This window comes from Taudactylus pleione, unplaced genomic scaffold (genome assembly GCF_031769625.1).
Source record: "Taudactylus pleione unplaced genomic scaffold, aTauple2 ptg000040l, whole genome shotgun sequence".
NCBI lineage: Eukaryota > Metazoa > Chordata > Amphibia > Anura > Myobatrachidae > Taudactylus > Taudactylus pleione.
Window position 1 is genome coordinate 13,621,314 of NW_028284442.1, and position 27,748 is coordinate 13,649,061.

Sequence of the window (27,748 nt, forward strand, 5' to 3'; positions counted from 1 at the left end):
ACCACATGATGCTAAGTATGATGATTTTAGGTTAGAGGCGCAGTTACTCATTTATATACTCTGGTATATTTATGCATGCTGTTATTCAGTTTCTTAAAATACTGCATTAGCATATTCCAAAAATATTATCACAACAAATAAAGAATATTAGTTTATACATACCTACTGACTGCCATCAAGGATCACTCCAGAGGGAAGGTCCAAGTGGCAAGCCAGCCCCACACTTCTCAATGCTCCAATTCTCAAAATCACATAGTGGGGCAATGATAGCAATGTGCCCTTCATTAGAGAAGTGGGCAGGATTGGGGTGATGTCTATTCTCACACAAATCCGGAAAAACTCTCCAAAATTCTGGAGTCTTCCAGACAATTTGGGAGAGTAGGCAAGTATGTATCAGTTTTTATAATTTTTATATTTCTAGTAAAGTTAAACAAGGTGCAAATCATGAACTGACAGTACTCCTTTCTACAGTATATGGTGGCCTACTTCTCAATTCGACATCCAGAAGTTGAACTAGGCTGTAAAGAAGATATGTTTTCACATGCGTTTCTGAGATTGAGAACTTTACGTCACAAATGGTTCCCTAGTATATAAAAAAATTGTATATAATATAATTCTGAAGATATGTTTTCCCCGGGAGTCCGTAACACAAAGACAAGATTTTGCCAAAATTTCCATTGACCTGATTATTAATGTAGCACATGATTACATTCAAAAAGTTGGAATGCCTATAAATAAGGTACATCTGGTCTGTATGAGAGGTTCAAAGGTTCTACATATTCATTCCACCTTCTATTTGGATACCCTTAAGTATTCATATAATATCAAACACATCTTTGTTAGTTCATCCTGACTGTAGGCTCCACTTTCAGTAGGCATTTTTAGTCAAGACTGATTCCTCTAACTAAAGTAAACTTTAGGGGTATTAGCATGCAATCCTGTTTCTAAAAACAAAGGTCTTACCCAAGGAAGCAACATGTGCTATAGTGGAGAATGAATGTTTAGCCTGTGAGAACTTTACAGAACTTCCAGCTATATATGTATGTGAGTGACTTCACTATCAATCCGACCACAACCCATTACACTTATTAGATAGAATTACACTAATAATAGAAAATTACTTTGTTGCAGTTCCATCCTGCAATAATATAATTTGACTGCATGCAACAAGTAAGACAGTTTTCATAGAAATCCTGATGGACTAGCCAAACCGGGCCAAAAGAGACTAGGTTACATTAATACTTTTGTCATCATCTTAAATGGGCTGAGTGGGTCATGTAACACCATTCTCTCAGAGAATGGTGTATAAAATGAAAAATATTCAGTGCCATGAATTAGGATGGGAGTATGTCTGCACCGTGATGCATACCAAGTATCTACTTAAGTTGGCCACACACCTTAAGATTATCTGGCCAACCATTTAACTAGTTGGTTGGTTGAAAAGAAAATATGGTAACATATGAGAACAAGTGACAATCGACCATTAGCTCCCAAATACTGTAAAAGGGCAAAATGGTCGTTCAGACAAATTGGTCAAATCAATGAATTTAACCAATTTATCTGAAATACTGTTTTTGCCCTTTTCCAGCATTTGGGAGCAAATGGTTGATTGTTATTTGCACCTATAAATTACCAGATTTTCTTTCCAACCAGCCAACTAGTTGGGCAGATAATCTTAAAGTGTTCCTCCAAACACCCACTCATTGCCCCATGGCAGCATCTGTTCACAGATTCTCCTTCCTATGGGAGGGGGGGGGTATGGTTTTGGGTGATGGGTTTTATTTAAGTGGGCAGGAGGTTATATATATTTATATATTTGGCCATGGGTTATACTTCTGTAGTTACATTCAGGGTTCAAGGAGATGTTATGCTTAAGCTTTGGGACTCTTGGGAGGGGTATTACGGTTTGGCTGCTACACCTAACCTGTAAAAGGTTATTTTTATACTAACCTGTTGAGTGGAATTAAATTGGCCATGCAGGCAACAAAAGGTTTTGAAAACAATTATTTGAAAAGGATTAATCCTACATTGTATAATGGTAATCAAATGTACTCTAGCAACTATACATGAACTAAGGGAAATTAAATAGCAATTAGCATCCTGATAAAAAAAACAGTATGTAAATATTGCAAATAATCAAACATCCATGATAAATTAATTTTTGCTTTACATTTTTTTAATAAATGAAAAAAGCTTTAGTTTTAACTTAAAATTAAGATGCATTCAACAATGTCACACAGTTTTGCTGAAGAATGCTGTTGTTATATAATTTATACAGCTAGCCTTACAGTAGAAGTAAAAAGTTTAGTAAAAGCGTCTGTCAAATTCTATATGAATTTCAAGATGCATCCCTTTTTTAAAATACGAAGTAGAGGATTATTATAGGCAAAAGGATTTGCTTTCCACCAGCTGAAATCTGTGTGTGGGAGTGAGAGCAGATCAGCTGCCAATTTATCTTTCAAAAGTATGCAATTGCTTATCCTTGAATTGATGCGAGAATTGATACAATCTTAACTTTCAAGTTGGGCATGGAAAAACATGATTCCCGGCAGTGTGCAAAGCATGGTAGCAACAGCTAATAGCAGTGATACAATTAAGTAATAATAAAAATAACCATGCTCTACAAATTAATTTTGTTACAGAGTCAAGCTGTTATGACCAACCAACAGATAACATTGGCAAAGCTAAGTGTAGGAGGCCAGCAATAGTTTATTACTGAATTAATTTTACACAATTAGGTTTTAAAAGTAATAACAGGCACTGGAAACATTCAGTAGCATTTGTAAAATAAAATGTAAATAATGTTTACATTACATTTATTTATTTTTTTTAAAGGGTTTTACTTTTACTAAATGTGGTGCTTTATCGTTCAGGTTTACATCTGAGTGGTTTAGCCCTTTATTATATAATCCAGATCTCTGTATTGGATAAAATTATATTACTTTGCATTGTATCTCAGGAAGAGTAAAAGAAAAACATTATTGCCTGATAATATAATATAAAGGCATACAATAGCTAAAAAGCAACAAATGACAGTTATAGTAAGAATGTTTAATTAATTTGACTTTATTTTTTGCATTTAAAGAATCTTCAAAAAAAATATGTTACAAAGCCTAAATAATATGACTAAATAGCTAATACTGTAGCTAAAATACAGAAAATTAGAATTTATTTATTTTAAAGTTGGAAAAAAAAACAATTTCTTAGAGCAAGCATTTTGTACAATTAATTAAATCATTGGATTGTGCCTGTAAAGTATAGCTTTGCCTAATGTGAAAAAAAATAAAAAGTTTCATACAAAATCATGCCACATGTTAATAACTATAGTGCCAAGTCCCCTATCTCATGATTAATTTAAGCCATAAATGAGGGAAGTATTTTAGGATAAAAACAGAAAAGTTTAATTCAATGAAAAGGATGGCTTTATAATAGTAGAACATTGAACTCTGATGTGATGTTTATCCTTCTACACAATGTGTCTCTTGCATTGCTACGTTATTGAGGCGTCTCCCAAGAGCAGCGTAATTGTGCAAAGTGCACCTGGAAGTGCCTGTGGCGGAGCATCCATGCAAAACCAAAGTGATTTGTGGTGCACACCCAAGGCATTTCATAAATTAGCCACTTTTTGTTTAGGTGACAGGCACAAATAAGGAAATTAATCTTATATAGTCCATTAGGACTGGACAGAGCTATAAAGTTAATAGTTGCTTTCAGGAGTTTGTCATATATTACATGTACCATAAAGGATGTTTGCTGGCCTTGGTTTGGGTAGAATGTAATAGATACTAATTATCTGTGAACAAATGACCAATGGTTACCGGTGTTTAGAATAAAAAATGTTTTCTTATAAATGAAACATTGCACAATCACATCAAAGGCTCAATATGTATTGCATTACTATCAAATCTAACTTATGGAAATTATGCTTATTTTTCAATATAAGGTACATTGTTACAACAGCACAAAAATTCTAGACAACTCACAATAAATGGAAATCTCGATTCCATGACCCCAAAAAAACCTAAAAAATGTAAATCTATGCCTATAGGTAATCTGCCTGTCACATAAGCAAATGTATAAGGGATATTCTCTCTACTGCCACCTGCCAGCATGAGGCTGAATGGAAGCAGTCCAACCCTTTCATGATGACGTCAATATACAATATGGCACACTCACTCTATGGAATGCATGAGTAGCATCATCATCATCCATTTTTCCAAATCCTTCAACGAAACTTGGTCCCCTTGGTCAGTGCACTTCAACACTAGCTCACATGATTGTGTTCTTTCCCACTCTACGCAGTCCTTCTTGCATACTACTTTAACCCTCTCCATACATTGATGGTCTGCCACACTGCTTCCATTTCCCGACTCACCCCAATTATACTGAAAACTGGTCATTGCATAACATCAATGACACGCTTTCTTTACATTGCAATTACCTCTTTGCCTTGTCTACCTTTGCTTATGCCATTTTAATGGTTAACATATTGTTGTTTCTGATCTATGTCCCCTGTATTTTGGTAATTTGAATCCCAAACCATAAGCTACATTATATAGTATTAGGATCAAGGAATAATGGTCTCTGCTTAGTAACCCACCCACTTCCCTGAATCATGATAGCTGTCTACACATATATGGCACAACAAATGTAGAATTGTCATTGTGTTTAGGTTATTTCAGAAAACCTAGGACACTGGGACTTCAGGTGTAGATATTGGATACCTTTTCTTTGGGTTAAGCATCAGTACTTCCTTTGACCATGCCCCTTACCTTTATTGCTTGAACAATAAATGTGGGCTAAAAGAGCTATATTCACAAATGAGTTTTATATTTCACCTATAAATGATCTACGCTCTTGCATTGTCCACACTACAAAGAATATAAAAGTAATCTTACCCTCAGCAATGTTGATGAGTCACAGAATAGATATGAGCAACGTTTTCAAAAGTATTCTAGAAAAGTTTGTCCACCTCTATGGCAGATAAATAAATATAGGCTACATTTGGGAAAAGCTAAAAGAATGATACACTCAGCACTATACAGATGAGTGTGCTTTTCATCAGTAAATGTTGATTAACTTATCTGATATCTAAAATGTTCCCACTTAAGAGTTGAAAAGAATTTATGCAGATGAGTTGAGTGTCTTGATTCCAGGCAGACAGGGTGTATGAAGACACAGGCCTGGAGGAAACCAGGGGCAGTAATTAAAGTGGCAGCCAAGAAAAGGCCTAATTTTCATTTACATTCAACAAATAGCTCAACCAGCAAGAGAAAAACGTGTTTTACCAGTGTACTGCTGGTAAATGGTGATTTCTAAACCTTTTGTAAGTTTTGTAACAAAACCAACCTTAAAACCTCACCCCTTTGTTCTAATAGCTAAAACCTGTATCATAAACAATCACAGCATATTCTACAGTACTCCCACCACAAACTGTATAACAATTACTGCAACATTGTGCATAGTATTAAAGGTTAATTGTCTACAGATATTGAATAGTGAACACAGGGTAGTATTAAATACACTGGTACATTCAAAAGAAAGTAGGGATGAATGCAGTCAGGGAGCATTTTAAGATCAATTATCTACTTTAGATGTTATCACATGGGCAACTCTCATTATGGGATTGTTTTCAGACACAGATAGGCTCTGCTGACATGTACTGTAGCACTGCCTACACTTGCACAGTTTGAATAACTATTACCAGATTATTACGTTCCAGTACAACAGGAGGCATTTTCACAAATGTTTCCTGGACTGTGACTTGTTAACTGAGAATAACCACGTCTCATCGAATACTTGATCTGACTGGTCACCACTGAAAATAGTTGTTATAGATACAGCCCCATTTTGTTTGATAAGGTAGCATGAGTCACACTTCTACCTTTCAGTGAATCATGTTGCACTCAAACAAAACTATGCCCCCAGTGTCATATAAAAGGCAAAATCGTAAAACGTCAAATTGTAAAACAAATGTGGCTCACATCTGTGTAGACTGATCATTGAGTTTTTATAAGAGCAGATTGCCACAGGGCAGTAGAACATTACATAAGTGATGTAATAACAGAAAAAGTGTCAAATACAATATGACAGTTTTTTACATGTAATAAACCTGTGCAGGCTTCACAGCAAATGAGTGGATACTGTACAGCAATGTTGCTCAACTTTTTTTTTTTTTAAGCATGTACTACATTTGTCAGTGTGCCATTACTAAGGGGGGAATTCAGTTAGTAAACCCTGTGGCTAATTACCCGCACCACGAAGGGAAATGCTATTCAATTAAATGCCATCTTCTCTCGCGTGGTAAACCAGAGGTAAACGCACATAAACTGGGGAATCAATGAGTTTCCCCACGCTTTAACTCTCCGTGGGTGCCTTTTCCTTGCACCTCCAGAAGCTGCATGTAAAAGTCCACCTCTGTGGATTAACGTGGGGGTAAACCCCACGGCAATTTTGTATTTCCCCCATAAATGTCAGTGTGCCATTGCTTTAGGACCCTAAATGTCAGTGTGCCAATGCTCTGGAATCATGTCTCAGTATGCCATTGCTCTAGGGCTTTAAGTGTCGGTGTACCATTGCTCAGAGACCCTAAGTGTCGGTGTGCCATTGCTCTGATACCCTAAGTGTCAGTGTGGCATTGCTCTGGGACCCCAAGTGTCAGTATGCCATTGCTCTGGGATCCTGTCAGTGTGCCATTGCTCTATTACCTTAAGTGTGTCAGTGTGCCATTGCTCTGGGACCCTAAGTGTCAGTGTGCCATTGCTCTGGGACCCTAAGTGTCAGTGTGCCATTGCTCTGGGACCTTAAGTGTCAGTGTGCCAATGCATTGGGCTCTGGGAACCTAAGTGTCAGTGTGCCATTGCTCCTGGACCATAAGTGTAGTGTGGCATTGCTCTGGGACCCTAAGTGTCAGTGTGCCATTGCTCTGGGATTCTAAGTTCCAGTGTGCCATTTGCTCTGGGACCATAAGTGTCAGTGTGGCATTGCTCTGGGACCCTTAAGTGTCAGTGTGCCATTGCTCTGGGACTCTAAGTGTCAGTGTGCCATTGCTCTGGGACTCTAAGTGTCAGTGTGCCATTGCATTGGGCTCTTGGAACCTAAGAGCCATATTCAATTAGAGGCGAAGTTTTCGCCTGTCCGACTGTTCGCTTCATTCGCCTGTTTCAGAGGCAAATTTATTCCGTGCTCGTCCCCGCTTTTCGCCTAATTCAATTGCAAAACAGGCGAACACGGAAATAGGCGAATACGGAACAGGTGAAAAGTACTGAAAGAATTGGGGAAATCAGTCTGTACCCCAGAAAAAGATGCACTAACATAGGGAATCAATATAGATGTGTACTAATAGCCCTAATAAAACTATATTGCATACTTCAGTTGTGTAAATTGCTTGCTATTAGCATTTTTGTAAAAGTGGTGAAGAATGGCATAAAGCAGTATTTTTTGGTGAAAATAAGTAGTCCTGTCAAATTTGGGGTGCTTGAAAATAGGTGCTAGCATGTTTTTATGTCTCTAAAGTGAACTTTTAAAAACTGTGAAAAATCCACCTGCTGCATGCACCTGCAATCCCAAAAACACCTGACCCATACTTGTGGATCCCCAAGAAGTCTTTTTCGCTACTTTTAATGTTTATCCCCCCACTTTTTAAATTTACACCCCAAAAATTACATGTCTTTTTTGGGGTGTTCTTAGGTTTTAGTTTCTGGTTTTTTTGCGGATTTGTCCTTTGGTGGGCTGTCCCAAAGGGTCTTAGTTGTTTCACCACGTTTGCACCCCAAAATAAAGATTTCGCATTTCTTTTCACCAACTATTGATTGGAGAATAATTTTTGGAGAATTGTTTCCACTTAGGCGAAATTGTCCTGGAATTGAATTTGGCGAATTTTTTTTAGGCAAATTTTTCACAAAAAAACAGGCGAATATGGCTTTTCACCTCTAATTGAATTCCCCTCTAAGTGTCAGTGTGCCATTGCTCTGGAACCCATTGTCAGTGTGCAATTGCTTTGGATTCCTAAGTGTCAGTGTGCCATTGCTCCTGGACCATAAGTGTCAGTATGCCATTGCTCTGGGACCCTAAGTGTCAGTGTGCCATTGCTCTGGGACTCTAAGTGTCAGTGTGCCATTGCATTGGGCTCTTGGAAACTAAGAGCCATATTCAATTAGAGGCGAAGTTTTCGCCTGTCCGACTGTTCGCTTCATTCGCCTGTTTCAGAGGCAAATTTATTCCGTGCTCGTCCCCGCTTTTCGCCTAATTCAATTGCAAAACAGGCGAACACGGAAATAGGCGAATACGGAACAGGTGAAAAGTACTGAAAGAATTGGGGAAATCAGTCTGTACCCCAGAAAAAGATGCACTAACATAGGGAATCAATATAGATGTGTACTAATAGCCCTAATAAAACTATATTGCATACTTCAGTTGTGTAAATTGCTTGCTATTAGCATTTTTGTAAAAGTGGTGAAGAATGGCATAAAGCAGTATTTTTTGGTGAAAATAAGTAGTCCTGTCAAATTTGGGGTGCTTGAAAATAGGTGCTAGCATGTTTTTATGTCTCTAAAGTGAACTTTTAAAAACTGTGAAAAATCCACCTGCTGCATGCACCTGCAATCCCAAAAACACCTGACCCATACTTGTGGATCCCCAAGAAGTCTTTTTCGCTACTTTTAATGTTTATCCCCCCACTTTTTAAATTTACACCCCAAAAATTACATGTCTTTTTTGGGGTGTTCTTAGGTTTTAGTTTCTGGTTTTTTTGCGGATTTGTCCTTTGGTGGGCTGTCCCAAAGGGTCTTAGTTGTTTCACCACGTTTGCACCCCAAAATAAAGATTTCGCATTTCTTTTCACCAACTATTGATTGGAGAATAATTTTTGGAGAATTGTTTCCACTTAGGCGAAATTGTCCTGGAATTGAATTTGGCGAATTTTTTTTAGGCAAATTTTTCACAAAAAAACAGGCGAATATGGCTTTTCACCTCTAATTGAATTCCCCTCTAAGTGTCAGTGTGCCATTGCTCTGGAACCCATTGTCAGTGTGCAATTGCTTTGGATTCCTAAGTGTCAGTGTGCCATTGCTCCTGGACCATAAGTGTCAGTATGCCATTGCTCTGGGACCCTAAGTGTCAGTGTGCCATTGCTCTGGGACTCTAAGTGTCAGTGTGCCATTGCATTGGGCTCTTGGAAACTAAGAGCCATATTCAATTAGAGGCGAAGTTTTCGCCTGTCCGACTGTTCGCTTCATTCGCCTGTTTCAGAGGCAAATTTATTCCGTGCTCGTCCCCGCTTTTCGCCTAATTCAATTGCAAAACAGGCGAACACGGAAATAGGCGAATACGGAACAGGTGAAAAGTACTGAAAGAATTGGGGAAATCAGTCTGTACCCCAGAAAAAGATGCTCTAACATAGGGAATCAATATAGATGTGTACTAATAGCCCTAATAAAACTATTTTGCGTACTTCAGTTGTGTAAATTGCTTGCTATTAGCATTTTTGTAAAAGTGGTGAAGAATGGCATAAAGCAGTATTTTTTGGTGAAAATAAGTAGTCCTGTCAAATTTGGGGTGCTTGAAAATAGGTGCTAGCATGTTTTTATGTCTCTAAAGTGAACTTTTAAAAACTGTGAAAAATCCACCTGCTGCATGCACCTGCAATCCCAAAAACACCTGACCCATACTTGTGGATCCCCAAGAAGTCTTTTTCGCTACTTTTAATGTTTATCCCCCCACTTTTTAAATTTACACCCCAAAAATGACATGTCTTTTTTGGGGTGTTCTTAGGTTTTAGTTTCTGTTTTTTTTGCGTATTTGTCCTTTGGTGGGCTGTCCCAAGGGGTCTTAGTTGTTTCACCACGTTTGCACCCCAAAATAAAGATTTTGCATTTCTTTTCACCAGCTATTGATTGGAGAATAATTTTTGGAGAATTGTTTCCACTTAGGCGAAATTGTCCTGGAATTGAATTTGGCGAATTTTTTTTAGGCGAATTTTTCACAAAAAAACAGGCAAATATGGCTTTTCACCTCTAATTGAATTCCCCTCTAAGTGTCAGTGTGCCATTCCTCTGGAACCCATTGTCAGTGTGAAATTGCTCTGGATTCCTAAGTGTCAGTGTGCCATTTCTCTGGGCTCTGGGACCCTAAGTGTCAATGTGCAATTGCTTTGGATCCCTAAGTGTCAGTGTGCCATTGCTCTGGGACCCTAAGTGTCAATGTGCAATTGCTCTGGATTCCTAAATATCAGTGTGCCATGGCTCTGGGACACTGTGTCAGTGTGCCTTTGGTCTGGGATCATGTCTGGGATCCTAAATGTCAATGTGCCATTGCTATGGGACCCTAAGTGTCAGTGTGGCATTGCTCTGGGCCATGGGACTCTAAGTATCAGTGTACCATTGGTCTGGGATCCTAAGTGTCAGTGTACCATTGGTCTGGGATCCTAAGTGTCAGTGTGCCATTGGTCTGGGATCCTAAGTGTCAGTGTGCCATTGATCTGGGATCATAAATGTCAATGTCAATGTGCCATTGCTCTGGGACTCTAAGTGTCAGTGTGTCGTTACTCTGGAACCCCAACAGAGTTGGATCCTACCAAAACGAATTGCACATCTGACAAATAGTTGATCCCAAAAACAGATAATGGGACCTGTACGAGTCACAGCTTGCACGCGTCTGTGGCCAAGTACAGTATTCATAAAGTTGAACTGCAGTAGCTTAAAGTATAAACCTCTAAAAAAGAATTATGTCTCTGGGTTGTCCCACATGCTTACGGATTTTGCCTAGCTTATACTAATCTCCTCCTAAGCTTGGACATGGTATACAAGATACTGTGTTTAAGACTGACAGTAAGACTAAACATTTTACATGAACAATGTATGCTCTCAAAGTATCTATGCATAGCACAGGTCACATTTGTGAGTTTAAGCTTGATGTTTGCAAGAAAGCCAAAACTGTGCTGATGGAAAAATGCCTTGGTCCTCTGAGAGATGAAGCACTCACAGTTTACAGTGGGTAAATTATCTCTGTTTTGGTAACTGTATCTGACAAATGGCGGCTACCTGTACAATGTCCAGTACTCTGTATCTATGTGAGATACAACATGTGCTTATTACACAATTATTGAACTGAGCTAATTTCCAAGTTCTTTAACAAGTAAAAACAAGTTGATTATACGATGAGCTGCTCCTCATACTTAGGTGTACTTTGCCTTTTCTGATCCTGTTATACATTCCATTTAGAATCACTATAGAAAGTGATTATGTAAAAAAAATGGGAGGGGACTATTTATTGAACACGTACAGACAGATGGATCAGACGAGCACAATTAAAAAGCACACCAAAATATATAGAGATTTTTACCTTAAACTATGTAAATAGGCATATTAGCAATTATTTTCCTGTTTAATACCACACCCTGGTGCTGCAGTATAGAATACACAGATGTTGACCATCTCCAATATAAGAATAGTTGTCAGGAAATGTTACGTAATCTCATTCTGAATCGGAGGAAAATCTACAGTTCCAGGAGAAATGTCAGCTCTAGACACTGAGAGAATGACAGTTGTGTAGATGTCTTGCGCAGCATTCTGGAATTTGTAGTTCACTAGACAGATGACAATTCACAGCATGACTAACAGGCCCTACAAATAAGCTGCAGCAATGGCAACTTTCCAATGCACTTAATCAATCTTCTTCAGGGGTATAAATGGGACTTAAGGATTTGCAATTTATAATGTCTTTGGCCTCACCCAAGCTGGTCTAAACATTTTAAGTTATTGTGCGCATAAGGTCACTCACCAGATGTGGGACAGAAGATAGTTTTAGTCATTACAGACCGGAGGTAAATTGTACCTCTCACCTCTGGCACATTCCAGCTTTGATGGTAACCCTGGCAAAGTTTCTGAGTTTCATATGTACTTGCAACCTTTAGTCCTGCCCGACTTCAAAGTCGTTTTGTTCTAAACCTTGTACAAGCCTTATAAAATCATGTCACTAATTGCTGGCAAGGTCTATTAATGCTGAGTCTCAGTATGCTATTCACTCCTGAATTTGGAATCCGCAGAAAAATACAGATATAAAGAACGGATATGAATTACTAACAATACTGCACAGGAAATCTAATCAGCTAGCAAATATAGTACTCAAACATACTGTACAGCTGTAGTGGTATCCGGTTGCTTATTTAATAAAATACCTATGCCTTCATTTTTTTTTCTACAGGAGTGGCCTTAATGATAGTTCAATTCAGACATCAGACAGCGCTGTCAAATAAATATTGACAGAAATGACAGTAAACACCAGGCAGACACTAAATCAATGCCACTGTAATCTCTGTGCACCATGCAAGTAGAACAATGTAAACCTAGGAATACAGTTTAACATAACTGTGAATACTGCATTTCTTTACATTTTCCATAAATAATGTGACATTTCCAGGTGTTTAAAAAACAAGCATTATATACTAATAACACTTTAATTTTTGAAAATGTACATTCTGATTATTGTTATTCTATGGTGGAAAAGAAGTTCTTCTGTAGGTGAATATTATAAGTCTCATACATTTAATGAAACCTTATAGACAAGAATAACCATTACAAAGTGCTACCAGACAACACTACATACAAAAAGAACATTAATGGGTGATAGTCTGACAAGTGATGAAAAAGTGTTCCGTACAAGCCTGGCTGCACAGTGTACTTACAAACCCACTCATATTGCATTTATAAATGTAATGATTCATATATCCAATGCAATTGTAAACTTACATAAATCACTGGTTTACATAGCACAGGAACACCATGGAAGATAACATTTATTTAGCTCTAGGTGTAAAATTTAAATTTTAACATTCCCGAGAACTACTGTCAAAATGAATAAAAAAATACAGAAAAATCTACAAGGCATATTGAGGTTGCTGACAACATAAAGCAGCATCTTAATAAACCTATAAATATGTGTATTTTGCATTGGAGGCTGCAGGGTACACAGCTTATTTAGTGAATGGTCAATGGAGGCAGCTAGTGTACACTGCAAACTCCAAATATTTGTAGACCATACAGAATTATAGCCTTCCAGATCTTTCACAATGAAGAATTTATAACTAAAAGCCTGTGTTGCAAGAACAATTCTCAGCAGGATAAGAGCCAAATAAATCTGAAAAGAACAATGCAAATAGCAACAGGACAGTTCTTCCTTGGAAAAAAAATGATAGAGTCCCCTACGTATATTTCCTTGCTGAAACAGCCAGCCAGACAATGCACTGTGCCAGGAGTCCTGGGCACCACACAGTATCTCTGCCAGAGCAGCCAGCCTGGGTCTAACTCCAGATGCAGAGAAGGGTCTCACTTTCATGTCACTCTGCCCCGCATCCAGGAGTCTCTGCAAGCACTGGCTGCCCTGGCATGCAGGTAGTAAAGAGCATTTTAGTTTACTTTAACCCTCGACCTCTAGGCTTGCTGCGGGACATATTCTGCACCATGCTTTCTCCTAATAAGGAATGACATACTTACGGGACAAACAACCTGCGCATATGAAAAGCAGCGGGCGCAAATACGCCAATCCATATATCCCAGCTCAATGCTCCACTGATTGATTGTGGCGCAGAGATCGTTCCATGCACGACCTGGATCTCTGACAGACCTGTGTTTCTGTCAAAGTAATTTCCAGCTACTTACTTTTGTCTTCTTCATAAGGAAAGGATAAAGCAATCCAGCTCAGGTAGCTTGTATAATATCCCTTTAGCTGTTGTAGAGCCCCAGCATATTTGAGCTAATCCGTGCATTGGGTTTTCCTGTACAGTAGTGGTAATCAGTGAATCACTCTGCTGCCTCTCCTGTAATCTCCGGGTAAGCCTCTCACACACAGACAGTTGCTTGGATTGTGCACTCTGATCCCGATCACTAGTTATATAGGAGACTTCCCCCTGCTGCAGCTACATGCTCCTGCCACGCCTGCTCCTCTCTCATTGGGATTTATTAACACATTCGAATCTTAGTCTGACAGTCAGTTCAGCTGTACAGCATGGGGATTAGATGTACCATAGTTCATTTTGTATTATTGTAATGACTGTGGATGATAGTTTTTATATGTTTTTGTAGATTTTTTTTCTTCAAAGTTATGTTGTTATTAATGTGCCATTTTCTAAATGAATACTATTTTAATTATAGGGTTACATATTATTATTATTATTAGTAGTAGTAGTAGTAGTAGTAGTAGTAGTAGTAGAGTTGGACTAGAAATAGCATAGGCATTAATACTAAATCTATATTTATATTAGGTTGACACAGTAGTTAATATTGCTACCTTGCAGAAATGAAGCCATCAGCTCCACAGTCACCAGGGCACCATCTATTCTATATGGAGCCTGTATACTCTACATGTTCATGTAGGTCCTCGGCCTCTGGGGCTACAGCCTACCACTCCACTGCCACAACACAGCGTAAAATAACAGGCTTCCTAGAAAAATGACCATAGTGTTTGTGCGGTAAAGAATTTCAGGGTACATGTACTGTATCTAACTGTGATAACCCTTTGTTATTTTCACTTCAGCAGCTTGTGCAAATAACAGCATCGCCATAGACGGGTACGGTGGCAAAGTGTGATTGGCATTTCAAAAGTAATGAAAAGCTGAGCTTTTTGTCGCTTGCCCTGTAGCATATAGTGGCTCTGGGTCCAGTCGCTTGCTCAGGGCTTCTTTGCATATTCGCCGTTAGACTTCTTGAGCATGTGCAGTGTGCCCACTGGGAACAGTTCCATATCAAACCAGAATTAGGCTGGTGCAATACAGGGAGGGCAGAGATCGCTGAAGGGGTGAGTAATCGTACCCACTCTCAAAACCAGATTAACAACAGGGCAACTGGGGCGGTTGCCCAGGGGCCCCCACACATAGCTACCACCAGGATAGAGGGCACTGTGACATATGTGAGCAGGGGTTTCTGTGTGGCATAATGTAAACTGGGAGCACTACAGTGTATTTAACACATTTGTGGTGCTGGGAGTATTTACTCATTGTACTTCTTAATAACATTGGCAGCATATCCTATTGACAATTTTATTGGCAGGGGCCCCCACAAGTTAGTTGCTCTGGGGCCCCCACAAACCTTAATCCGGCCCTGCCCCTCTCCTGTGATTTTCTTTTTAATACATCGCAGCGCTAAGAAATCCTGCTCGCACGATGCAAGATGTCACTTCATGCAGAGATAAGTATAAGATTAATACACTTGCCCCTTAGATCCACTGAAGTAGAAACTGATGTAAATTATGAAAATATTCTCTATAAAGCACTGGGTAAAATGATGGAGCTATATCAATAAAGAATGTTAATTAATAAAAAAAAATAATATGATTATGTGAAAAAATAATCGTCATTTCCCATGTGTTATGTATCATATTTAATCCCACTTATGTACTGCATGTAATTTAAAGCTATTCATAAAAACATGAAACCAATAACTATGGGCCTGATTCTGAAGAGCAAGTACAGTAACTGGGCATCTTAGTAAAACCTTGTTGTACTCTAGGTGAGGCAGATTTAAATGTGCAAAGAGATGTAGATGTGAGAGGGCTGTGTCCAAACTGAAATGTAATTGCAGAGTAAAACAAAGCTGTCCAGCATTTGTGGGCTACTTGCAACATCAGCCAGTATTTACCCTGCTTACAAAAACAAAGTATGTACAGTATTTGCACTCCTGGCATTGCTACATGCTTTGTCTAGGTGCACAGTCACTCATACTTATCGACTTTCTGTCAGTCCGCTCAGGGAGGGGGCATCCAGGTCGGGGCAGCAGGGGGCGTGTGGGGGCGGCTTAAGTGGGCGGTGCAGGGGATGTGCCGGCGTGATCGCAGACTTGTCCCCCTTTTTACAATGCCGATATTAATAAAGCAGGGGGCAGGGCTATGATGACGCGATTCAGAGCAAATCGTGTCATCGACACCCCCAAATCGCCCTTTTTTGCTCGCTAAGGGGGTGCTATCAGGTGTATGCGTGGTTGCTATTCCGGGAGACTTGCCTTCTCTTGCAGGGGGCCGGGAGCAGCACCCAATATTCGGGAGGCTCCTGGCCGTTCCGGGAGAGTAGGTAAGTATGCAGTTACTTGCTCTTTCTTGATTTATTCCCAACTCAGAATCAGGCCCTATGTCAGTGATTCCCAATCCTCGGTCCTCAAAGCACACTAACAGTCCTGGTTTTAGTGATATCCAGGCTTGAGCACAGATGGTTAAATCAAAATAACTGAGGTACTAATGAAGTCACCTGTGCTCCAGTATGGCTATCCTCAAATCCTGGACTGTGCCTTGAGGACCATGGTTGGGAACCCCTGCCCTATGTCATTATTCGGTTTATGCTGATACAGACCAGTTTTGCAACTTTAATGAGATCTATGTACATTACTGATAACAGGGCAGTTAATTAATTTATATAATCAGTGAGGGTTATTTACAAACATTGACACAAGCATAGGGAAAAGCTTTCAACATATTTGTTTGTGTGCTGTTTCATCTCTTTTAACACCATCACTTTTTTAACGTAAGCTTGTTTATGGTGTTAATAGACGTCCAATTGCTTCTTATGAGTGATGGAGCTGGTTGATCCTGAGCAGTTAAGGGGATTCCAAACATAGGATATCTGCAATAATGTGTCTTATAGAAAATGGTTTATATAGGACCAAACATGTTGGAACTATACATACGACTATATGGTGGTGTTTCTTACTTTTTGATAATCACAGAGCTTTTGTAGCTGAGTTTTATAGTGGTATTACTAAGCTTGAAAAGGCTAAAACCTTAACATTTAAATGTGATTAGATCTTCATATAAGTAATAAACTTAGATAAAGTAAACCGCCTATAGATCAAATGACACACAATAGGATCATACTTGCCGACATTTCTTGCCAGGTTTCCAGGAGCAGCAGGAGGGGACCTGCTGCTCTCCTCTTCGGGGGGCAGGGCCAGACGATAGACAGCATTAGGCCCCGCCCCTTTACAGAAAACCCCCACGATTCGCGGGTCCGTGAGGAGGGGGTGGGGCTAAATAACGTGATTTGCCCCATTTAGCCCCGCCCCTTCCCTACGGCCCCATAAATTCCAGGTAAAATCTCCCCATCCTGCCCACTCCACTAGGAAGTGGGCGGGATGCGGGAGATATGCCTATTCCGGGGGTGCGGGGGGGGTTACCCAAAAAATCGTGAGCCTCCCTCGATTCCCGGGAGAGTAGGCATGTATGAATAGGATATAACTAGCAACAGCAGGTGGGTTAGGCAGCAAGCCTCATGAAAAGCGCTGAGGCAGAGGAGAGTGACAGCATTTTTGCTCCTTCTGCTTTTATAGACAGATTGGTGGGCGGGCATGCGCTCACCACTGGGTCAAGTGCGTGCCTGCGGTCATGTGGGCGTGCGTCTAAGCTGCGGGTTCAGATTTTTCTGTCAGCACTGACGTGAAGGACACAGTCTCTGACTCCCTTAGACTGTGCTCCATGGCTGGCAGAATAAAAGGGAAGAGAGACCATAAAAGGCCAATATTTTCTTGCCTACAGTCTTCTCCCTCCTCAGAGGATATTCTCATAAAAAAGAATAAACATTTTCTAGTCAGAAACTTTGATACTTCTAACTCCTCAGAAACTGAGGTAGAAATATTCCCTCAGCAATGTGACAAGTCACCTCCCTGTTCAGGGAGTTTACAGACACAAAGGGAAAAACTAAAGAAAAAAGATAAAAGTTTAGACCCAGGGAAACCTGTTCAGGTGACATTCCCTCATTCCCTGGAATTGTCCGTATCAGACAACATGACAGTGCTCGAGGCAAGCACAACACCCCTGCCGTAGCTGGCAAAATACCGCTCCTGCTCGTAGCCCGTAGCACAAAGGTAACTTCTCTCAGTATATGGGGTTATCTACCAGTCAGCCACGTCTTTCCCCTAGAGAATATGGCTAGTCTTCCTCTGTGGACTGGGAATCAAAGGAAATTATGAGACCCTCTGCCTCATCCCAGCACGGGGAATTTAGCGAGATTCAGATGACCAGAGTGGCTTTAATGGGTAAAAGCCTTAAAGCATAATTCTGAAGTCCAAAAATATTTCCAGATGGCATATAGAGCAACCCTCATCAAAGAGGATGAGTTAGTGTTACGCTTTTACACAGTGTTACCAGACATACCCGCATTATTGCTCCCAACATTTACCCAGCATTAGGCTCCATAGTGGGAGAAAAAAAGATACAATGACCCCACAGACTGTACATTGAGGAAGATCCAATATAAGATAGTGGACACAGCTGTCCCTCTTATTCATGTTAGTCAAAGCTGAGAGAGAAGGGGAGTATAGCATTTTTCTAGATTCTCTGGTGGTGTCCAAGCTTGCTGTCCTTAAGGCTATTAAGAGATCCTTCAAGGGGGTTGGACTTCGAGAGCCAGAGGTCCGACCCGAGACTTCCAAGGCCCAGAGAGAAGGTTTCTGAAACACAGACCCAATGATGCCCCAAGAGGATCAACCTCAAACTGTTGGAGTAATGCTAAAAGAGGCCACAACTATGGTAAGCTCACCCACATACCCTCCTTCCCTCAAAACTCTCAAACAATCCTACTCAGATTGGCAACAGATTACAATAGACAGGTGGTTGCTGAATACAATCCAGTCTAGGTTAAACCTCCCTTTAATTTGTTTTTCACATCAAGTACTCCATATTCCTTGTTCAAAGAATTGCATCCCTCAGCTAGACGAGGTGCTGACAATAGCCCTCCGACAGGGAAAAACAGAATTGGCCGACCCAACTCCAAAGGGCTGTATCAGCCACATATACCCTATAATGGGTATATCCGGAAATTTTTCAGTTACAGTTCACAAAATTGTGATTTGTTGTGAAGCATTCACTGTTTAGTACTCATTTACCATCTAAAGGTGTCAGACTCATCAGGTATAAAGGTTACCTTCCCTCCACTACTCCTTTCTGGGATAGGATTGCTAACAGGTAGCTTACAAAAAATCGGAATCAGTGGCTCCGGCGTGTACGTGACCTACGAGCACGTGACCGCATGCTGCTCTGTCTCTAAAGGCAGAGGGAGTGAAAACTATTTCACTCTCCTCTGCTTCAGTGCTTTCGGGAAGCTTGCTGCCTAACCCATCTGTTGTTGCTACAATAGGTAACAATCCTATTCATTAGAACAAATCCAGTTTGCAGGTCATAGATTCCTGCAAACTACTGTTTTGATTTACTTATTGATGAGAATGATCCAAAATTACTTTGTCAACATTAACATTGTATGTTAATTTAAGTGGGTAATAAAGTGTCAAGTGTGAAATAAAGCTTCTAAAACAGAAAAGTGATGGTGTGCCCCTAACGACCAATCAGTTCTTGCTATGGGAAACACCTCCACTTTTCATTTTTAGAAATTCAATTCTATCCCCAGGACTTCATCCAATAGAATTATTGTGACATGAACTGAAGCAGGGTTTTCATGCTAGAAAGCCAGCCAACATCAATGAGTTGGAGTAGGTTTTAAGGAATAAAGAGCAAAAAAACATCCAAGCCAATGTGTGGGACTGATCCACAATTCCCATTAATTCTCATGGGGGGTAACAAGAGTTACTTAACTGTAGAGGTCCACATAATGTTTTCCAATATTTAAAATGAATGTTGAATGAATTAATGAAAAAGTTTATCTTTTTGTGTGTTATTTGATTTATTGGATTCTATATTAATTCTTATAACTTAGATCAAGATCTGAACTAATTTAAAAATGTGAACTTTCATTTTAGGGGAATAAGTGTAGCCCTTGGAATAGAAGCTGGCCAGTTAACACCACATGATTTAGGCTATTTTTACACTTTTTTACATATAATTTGTTTAGGAAGTACAAACACAAATTATTGATATTAGTATGGAAATTATACCTTTTTTATAACACCTACTAAGATGGCAAAGAAAATCTGCAAAAGAGTGTTGTTTTTTTTAATGGCAATTGCAAGAAACTGATCTAAAAGCAAAAACAGTACGTGTATTTTTTTCCTATACGTCACATAATTGTGATTTACATCAATCATCCTTTCCATAAAAGCAAAAAACATGATTATACACAAAAGGTACGCAAAATAAAATCTGCATTTGAAAATTATGGGTTTCTTTTATTTTTTTTAATTTTTTTGTACTGCCTTGAATGAAGTTCCTAAATGTGTTGGACTTTATTGAAGCCAGGATGGAGATAAATGGCAATGATAATCCCAAATATTTATAAACACCTCTATAGTTCGTGTTGCTATTGCCAGTTGATCACCAGCAGGAGTGCATTTAGCCACAGGGAAATTTCCCGCTGGGTAAGGCCCATAGTTCCCTCTGCTTGGCTGGCTTACACTGCTGGCTGGGCCGGCTCACACAAATGCCTGCAGCTCTCTCAGCACCATTCTCGCCCACTTCCGGCCTCTACCACTCTCTCTGCCTCAAGGAAAGTGGAGAGCCAATGAGAGCCAGCACACGGAGCACTGCTGTGGGGAGAGATCACAATGGGGACAGACTTAGATGGGAGGAGGAGGAGGAGCACCCGGCGCCAGGGTTGCCTTTAGAAATGATGGGGCCCAGGACTGACAAAATAGGCAGGGCCCTGCCAGGCGCCAATCTCCAGCATTCCGGACTGGCAGACGGCTGACTTTCACAGGCTCTGCTCCTCCCACCATACAGCCACACAGCCACCAGCAGGGAATCCATCTATGACACATCGGGGTCCCCGAGGGGAGATTGCACTGCAGCCCAGCCTGGATGAGCACTAGAGGAGCTCGGTGACTCACTACTCCCCAGCGCTGTGGTGAGAGTCTGCACTGTCCAAGTCCAATCCCTGATGGATGCTGATGCAGATGGAGGGTCGAAGCTATGTTTACAGGTCAGTTAATATATGTGCTGCACCAAGGCCTTATCCTCATCAAGCATGGTAAGAGAAGAGGGGAGTCGTAGACATGACACACTAGGAGGGAGGAGGTGTATAGTGTTATATGTATAGGGGAGAAGGTGTATAGTGCTATGTGTACAGGGGATTGGACAACTGTATAGTGTTATGTGTACAGGGGAAGTTATGGCTCTGTCAATCACACACACCGTATGCGCTGGTTGGATGAGCATTGTGGTGCGGGAAAGTTAGAGGACAAGTAGCAGCTTCATATTGAGATTGGCACAAGCGTCTAGTCTACTCCGGGTTACTGTGTGTACCTCACACGGCCTGCAGCTGCTCAGTGCATCTCCACCTGTCAGCAGCAGCATATCTGCTACACTGATAGTGTCACTTCCTTCTCAGTTTTAGCACTTGGTTAGTTTTGATACAGTGATTTATTTTGCTGATTACAGTTATTTATAATTATGTAGGGTGTAATTACTTTGCTGTTAGTTGTTTAAATGTTTAACATGAATGAAGCTGGTATTAAGAGCAGAGGCGCCAAGAGGGGGGGAGCAGGTACTAATTACCCGGGCAGGGGCTTGCTGGTGGGGGCCCGGGTCCAGTGCCGCCCCCCTCCCTCTTACATCAAAGCAGCCCAGCACACGCTGCTGTATGTGTACTGGGCTGCACTGGGAGACTGCTCGCAGCTGCTAAGTAGCAGCCACAGCAGTCTCCTATGCCTGTGGGGAAAGCGATCACATTGATCATGCCCCCCACTGGCTATGCGCCAGGCTGAGGGGCTCACAGCGCCCCCCTCCACAGCGCCGCCTCGCTGAGCTGCAAAAATGTTTATTTTTTCCTGAAGGGGGCGTGACCATGCCTCCCACAATTAGGCCATACTCCTTCTTCCCCTGGGCCTGGCGCAGCTGTCGGCGACCCTGATTATGGGTGTGTGTTTTATCCCAAATACTACCCCCTGGCTCCACAGACATACAGTTTTCCCCAGCCCAAGGACATACCCTATCCACCTTCGTCCCCAGGGACACACTCTGCCCACCCTACCCCCCCAGGCCAAAGAATATATACTGCCCACCCCCGGCCAGGGACATACAAAGTCTGCTCTACCCCTCCTCCCCCCACCGCCAGTCCACTCTACTCCCCTGCCCCTGGGACATACACTACCCACCTATTTATTTTTCCTTTGTGGACCAATTTTTTTTCTGTTCAGGGTGTTTGTTTGTGTTTTTTTCCCCTTTCAGGAACCACTGTGTTTTTTTTTCCTTGTCGGGGACCAATGTGTTTTTTTTCCCTGTCGAGTACCAATTTGTTTTATTTTTTCCTGTGGGGGCCATTGTGTTTTATTTTTTCTTATTGGGGGCCATTGTGTTTTATTTTTTTTCTGTTGAGGCCAATGTGTTTGTTTTTATTTCTTGTGGGGGCCAAAGTGTTTGTTTGTTTATTTGTTTTTTCCTTTTTGGGGACAATTTTTTGTTTTGTTTTCCTGTTGGGGGCCTTTGTGTTTTATTACTTTCCTGTGGGGGCCAATGTGTTTGTTTGTTGTTTTTTTCTGTGGGGACCAAAGTGTTTTTTTTCTTGTGCAGTGCTTTTTGTCTGAGTTGCACCGCACATGTGTCGCGATGGTGTTTGTACAGAGTTGCAGTACAGATTTAGACGCATGCACCAAAAAGCGTATTCAAAATGTGTTGGGCATACCTAGGTGGTTACAGGGGGTTGGCTAATCAGACAAAGATGTAATACTGTATTATGGGCATGTTATTGGAGTAACACGGGCATGTTACTGACAGTGGTTGCATACAGAGACACTGAATTACTCACCTGGAGGGGTGGGCATGGGGCTGGTGAAAGTTTCAAGGGTGCGACCGATGGTGGCGTCTAAAGATGCACAAAGCATGATTACAGTGTCTTTAGACACTGACAGTGGACGCATATTTGGACGCACGAATGTAAACCAAGGAAGAGCTTTGTAGCAGCATTAGCATAAAGTCACAGACCCCCCCTCGACATACCCCATCCCTTCATCAGACCCCGGCCCCATTAGTGCTGCTTCCATAAATTTCCTGGGCTGGTTTTCCATCCCAATCCACCCCTGATCACCAGACAATTACTAAGGGGGTATGTTATTTGAAATTAAGGGTCTCATAGTATTGGGAGCTACGATAGGGGAGATATGGGCATTACAACACCCATCCATCATCTCTCTCTGTTTAATGTTTCTTGTAGTGTATTGTCTGTCTTATGGGCATGTAATGGGAGTGTTGCGGGCGTGTCAGTGAAAGTGGCTGCGTTTATAAGTTCACAGTCTCAGCCATAGGAGGCCTGAGTCAGTTGGAGAAACCACACTTGCCATACGGCTGGTGCAAGTGTCGATGGTGCGTGAAACACCAGCGGGATGACAGGACGCAGAGATGGTGAAAGTGGGCGTCTCAGTCCTTGCACATTCAGACACACGCTTGTACACCAGGGAGAAGGGGTGATACTAGCATTTGCATATACTCACAGCCGCGATTCCAACAGCAGTCGCAAGAGCGAAAAAAGCTGCATCTATCTCCCAATCAGCTCCTATATGTGCGTATGGGTGGATAGATAGATAGATAGATAGATAGATAGATAGATAGATAGATATGAGATAGATAGATACAGTAGATAGATAGATACAGTAGATAGATAGATAGATAGATAGATAGATAGATAGATAGATAGATAGATACAGTAGATAGATAGATATGAGATAGATAGATAGATAGAATATAGATACAGTAGATAGATATATAGATAGATATGAGATAGATAGATATGAGATAGATAGATAGATACAGTAGATAGATAGATAGATAGATAGATAGATAGATAGATATGAGATAGATACGATAGATAGATAGATAGATAGATAGATAGATAGATAGATAGATAGATAGATAGATATGAGATAGATAGATAGATATGAGATAGATAGATAGATACGATAGATAGATAGATAGATAGATAGATAGATAGATAGATATGAGATAGATACGATAGATAGATAGATAGATAGATAGATAGATAGATAGATAGATAGATAGAAGATAGATATGAAATAGATAGATATGAGATAGATAGATAGATAGATAGATAGATAGATAGATATGAGATAGATAGATACGATAGATAGATAGATAGATATGATATAGATAGATAGATAGATATGAGATAGATAGATAGATAGATAGATAGATAGATAGATAGATAGATAGATAGATAGATAGATAGACAGACAGAAGATAGATATGAGATTTATAGATAGATATGAGATAGATAGATAGATAGATAGATAGATAGACAGATAGATAGATAGATAGATATGACATAGATAGACAGATAGATAAGATACATATGAGATAGATAGATAGATATGCGATAGATAGATAGATAGATAGATATGACATAGATAGATAGATAGATAGATAGATAGATAGATAGATAGATAGATAGATAGATAGATAAGACAAGTTACATACGTCCTTAGCACAACAGATTTAACATATAATTCATATTTAATCACTGAATAATGATTATTATAGGGGTTATAAATTGTCTTTGTTGAAAGCATGACTAGAGTTATTTGGTAACGATGAGCCTGCTGCTGAGTTTATTTTATCACTTTAAAATGCAAGAGATACTCCACTATAATTACAGAACTTAGAGCTATATACAACAAATTAATGCATCTAAACATTTAATTTGTTTGCATTAAAATTATTTCTAGCATTTATTTTATATTTGTCAACAAAAACCTAGAGCAGTATTTTGAAATCCAAACATTGCTGTAGTCTCCTATAATTGTAAGATACATTGTTTCTGATTATGGCATTTTACTTATTTGCTATCTTCTTTAAAAATGCAATATCAGTCAACTATTTCTATGCTTTAGTGTATAAAACGGGTATGTTTTAATTGTCATAGTAATATTCCAATCTTAAGATGTTCCCTCATTATCAGTAATTACAGGTTATATTTAATGGAAACTATGGTTTCAGAATCATAAAAATTGGCACTAGACGAAGTCTGTTATTATAGGGGAAGTGCTTAACCTTTATGTGAGAGCTAAATACTTGTAGTAAGGATTCCTGCTCTGACCTAGAGACATACTCATTACTTTACATATGTTTTATATAAAGAGCTGGGTCCATGGTTTAGGTAGTTATGACTATAAGGGGCATTTATGATGCAAAACATGCTGTGGCAAAACACTTTGGCATGTTGATTTGTTCAACACTGCCTATTATTACATTAGGGCATTTGGACTTCCCCTATAATTTCCCTTTTCCTTTTCACTCCAAGTAAACTTCCATTTATTTCTCATTTGGCTATTATATAACTTAGGACATTACAGTACAGATGTGTCCTCATACCATACTTACCTACTTTTGTAAAAGCATTTCAGGGAGATTGTGAAAACAACACCTATGAGCGTGGTGGTAAGGTGGATGTGTACTGCTACATCTGAGAGGCGTGCCATTAAACTGACTTACTTCCACATGTAAATGAGCCCCAAAGCAGTCAGTAAGAACTATTGTTGATGAAAATACACTGATACTTTTCAGAAAATACATGTTGCCATCCCAATTGAAAGTATATATCTCTTGTTTTTGTTTTTTTTAATATAACAGCGTAATAATGGGAGTAAAGGGGCTTATCCATTAGCAGATCTTTCTCCAATGATAAAAGACAAAAGATTAATCCCTTGAAAATTCCTGGGGCTGCGGTGACAGATATCTGTCATGTACATGACAGATTTTGAAAACGACGAACGACGAATGATATTGCATGACATAATTCAGGGAGTGGATTTTTTATGTTTCTTTTAATTTTCATTAAAAATATCGTTCGTCGTTCACCGCTTATAAACTGACAGATATTTCTAATATCTGTCAGCGATAAGCGATAATTGACCAACATGTTGGAGAGACGAAAGACACAATTTGTCGGCCGCGGGAGTGCGCATCTGTCATCGTTCAGGGCCTATCCATTAGCAGATAAATTGAACGACTGAACGATATATATCGTTCAGTCGTTCAATTTATCTGCTAATGGATAGGCCCCTTTAGGTACAATCAGGGAGATTGCTAGACTCTTCAGTGAGGCAGGGAGATAGCTACTATTTCAGGGAGTCTCCATGACAATGAGGGAGAGTTAGCAAGTATGCCTCATACACTGTGACTCAAGTCTCTCCAAATAGCCCCTCTCAGTGCGCCAGGTCCTCTGTGAGTCAAAGCAATAGAATGGCAATGCTAGCATACACTGACCACTGGGGCTTATGGCACTTGTACATCTGTGTGCAAATGAGGGCCTGATACAGAGATGGACACATATCACACAGACGATGCGTTTTATATATGTGTATATATTATACAGTATATATATATATATATATATATATATATAAAACAAAAGCATGTTTAAATTAGGGGTGAGCGGGTTCGGATTTCTGAAATCCGAACCCCCCCGAGCCCCCCCTATCCGAGGCCGATCCGAGTCAGGCTCGACTTTTCCCGCCTGACTCGGATCTGAAATCGAGGCAAAACGTCATCATCCCGCCTTCCGGGTCTCGCGGGTTTTGGATCCTATATAAGGTACCCACGTCGGCGCCATTTTCTCACTCGGCTGTGGACAGTGAAGAGGGAGGGTGGGAGTTAGGGCTGGCTGGGCTGTGTAGTGTAGTGTAGTGCAGAGTAGTGTTGTGCTGTGCTGTGCTGCGCTGTGCTGCTGTTGTCCATTGGGGCTGTGTCCACTACTTCAAAGTCCATAGGGGCTGGCTGTGTTGTGTTGTGCTGCTGTTGTCCATAGGGGCTGTGTCCACTACTTCAAAGTCCATAGGGGCTGGCTGGACTGTGTTGTGCAGTCAGTTGTCCATAGGGGCTGTGTCCACTCCAAAGTCCTGTGCAGTGTCCCAGTCCTAAAGGGGTGCTGTAGTGTTGTCCAGGGGGTGCTCTGTCCATCAGGGGTGCTCCCCTCAAGTGCTAAAAAAAATATATTTTTTCTGTGTTTGTGAATTGTGTGCGCAGTAGCAGCACGTGCATCAACAAAGTAGTGCCAAGCGTGCGCCTGTTTCATAAGTAAAGGGCCGGCTGGCTTTACCGTTAAAGGGTGCTGTAACCCCCAAAGTACACTCCAAACCAAATAAAAAATTATTTTCTGTGTTTGTGAATTGTGTGCGCAGTAGCCGCACGTGCATCAACAAAGTAGTGCCAAGCGTGTGCCTGTGTCATAAGTAAAGGGCCGGCTGGCTTGACCGTTAAAGGGTGCTGTAACCCCCAAAGTACACTCACTCCAAACCAAATAAAAAAATATTTTCTGTGTTAGTGAATTGTGTGCGCAGTAGCCGCACGTGCATCAACAAAGTAGTGCCAAGCGTGGGCCTGTGTCATAAGTAAAGGGCCGGCTGGCTTGACTGTTAAAGGGTGCTGTAACCCCCAAAGTACACTCCAAACCAAATAAAAAAATATTTTCTGTGTTTGTGAATTGTGTGCTCAGTAGCCGCACGTGCATCAACAAAGTAGTGCCAAGTGTGCGCCTGTGTCATAAGTAAAGGGCCGGCTGGCTTGACCGTTAAAGGGTGCTGTAACCCCCAAAGTACACTCCAAACCAAATAAAAAAATATTTTCTGTGTTTGTGAATTGTGTGCGCAGTAGCCGCACGTGCATCAACAAAGTAGTGCCAAGCGTGCACCTGTGTCATAAGTAAAGGGCCTGCTGGCTTGACCGTTAAAGGGTGCTGTAACCCCCAAAGTACACTCTCTCCAAACCAAATAAAAAAATATTTTCTGTGTTTGTGAATTGTGTGCGCAGTAGCCGCACGTACATCAACAAAGTAGTGCCAAGCGTGCGCCTGTGTCATAAGTAAAGGGCCGGCTGGCTT

General features: G+C 40.5%; 1 protein-coding gene across 1 annotated transcript in view; it reads right to left on the bottom strand.

Moving 5' to 3' along the window:
• Nucleotides 1-13,809, bottom strand: part of KITLG (KIT ligand) — a 69,703-nt gene extending 55,894 nt beyond the window's left edge. The window contains exon 1 of the mRNA XM_088453809.1: nucleotides 13,656-13,809. Within this exon, the coding sequence (XP_088309935.1) occupies nucleotides 13,656-13,670 (15 nt within the window). The 5' untranslated portion in view covers nucleotides 13,671-13,809. The remainder of the gene's footprint in view (nucleotides 1-13,655) is intronic.
• Nucleotides 13,810-27,748: the final 13,939 nt, after the last annotated feature.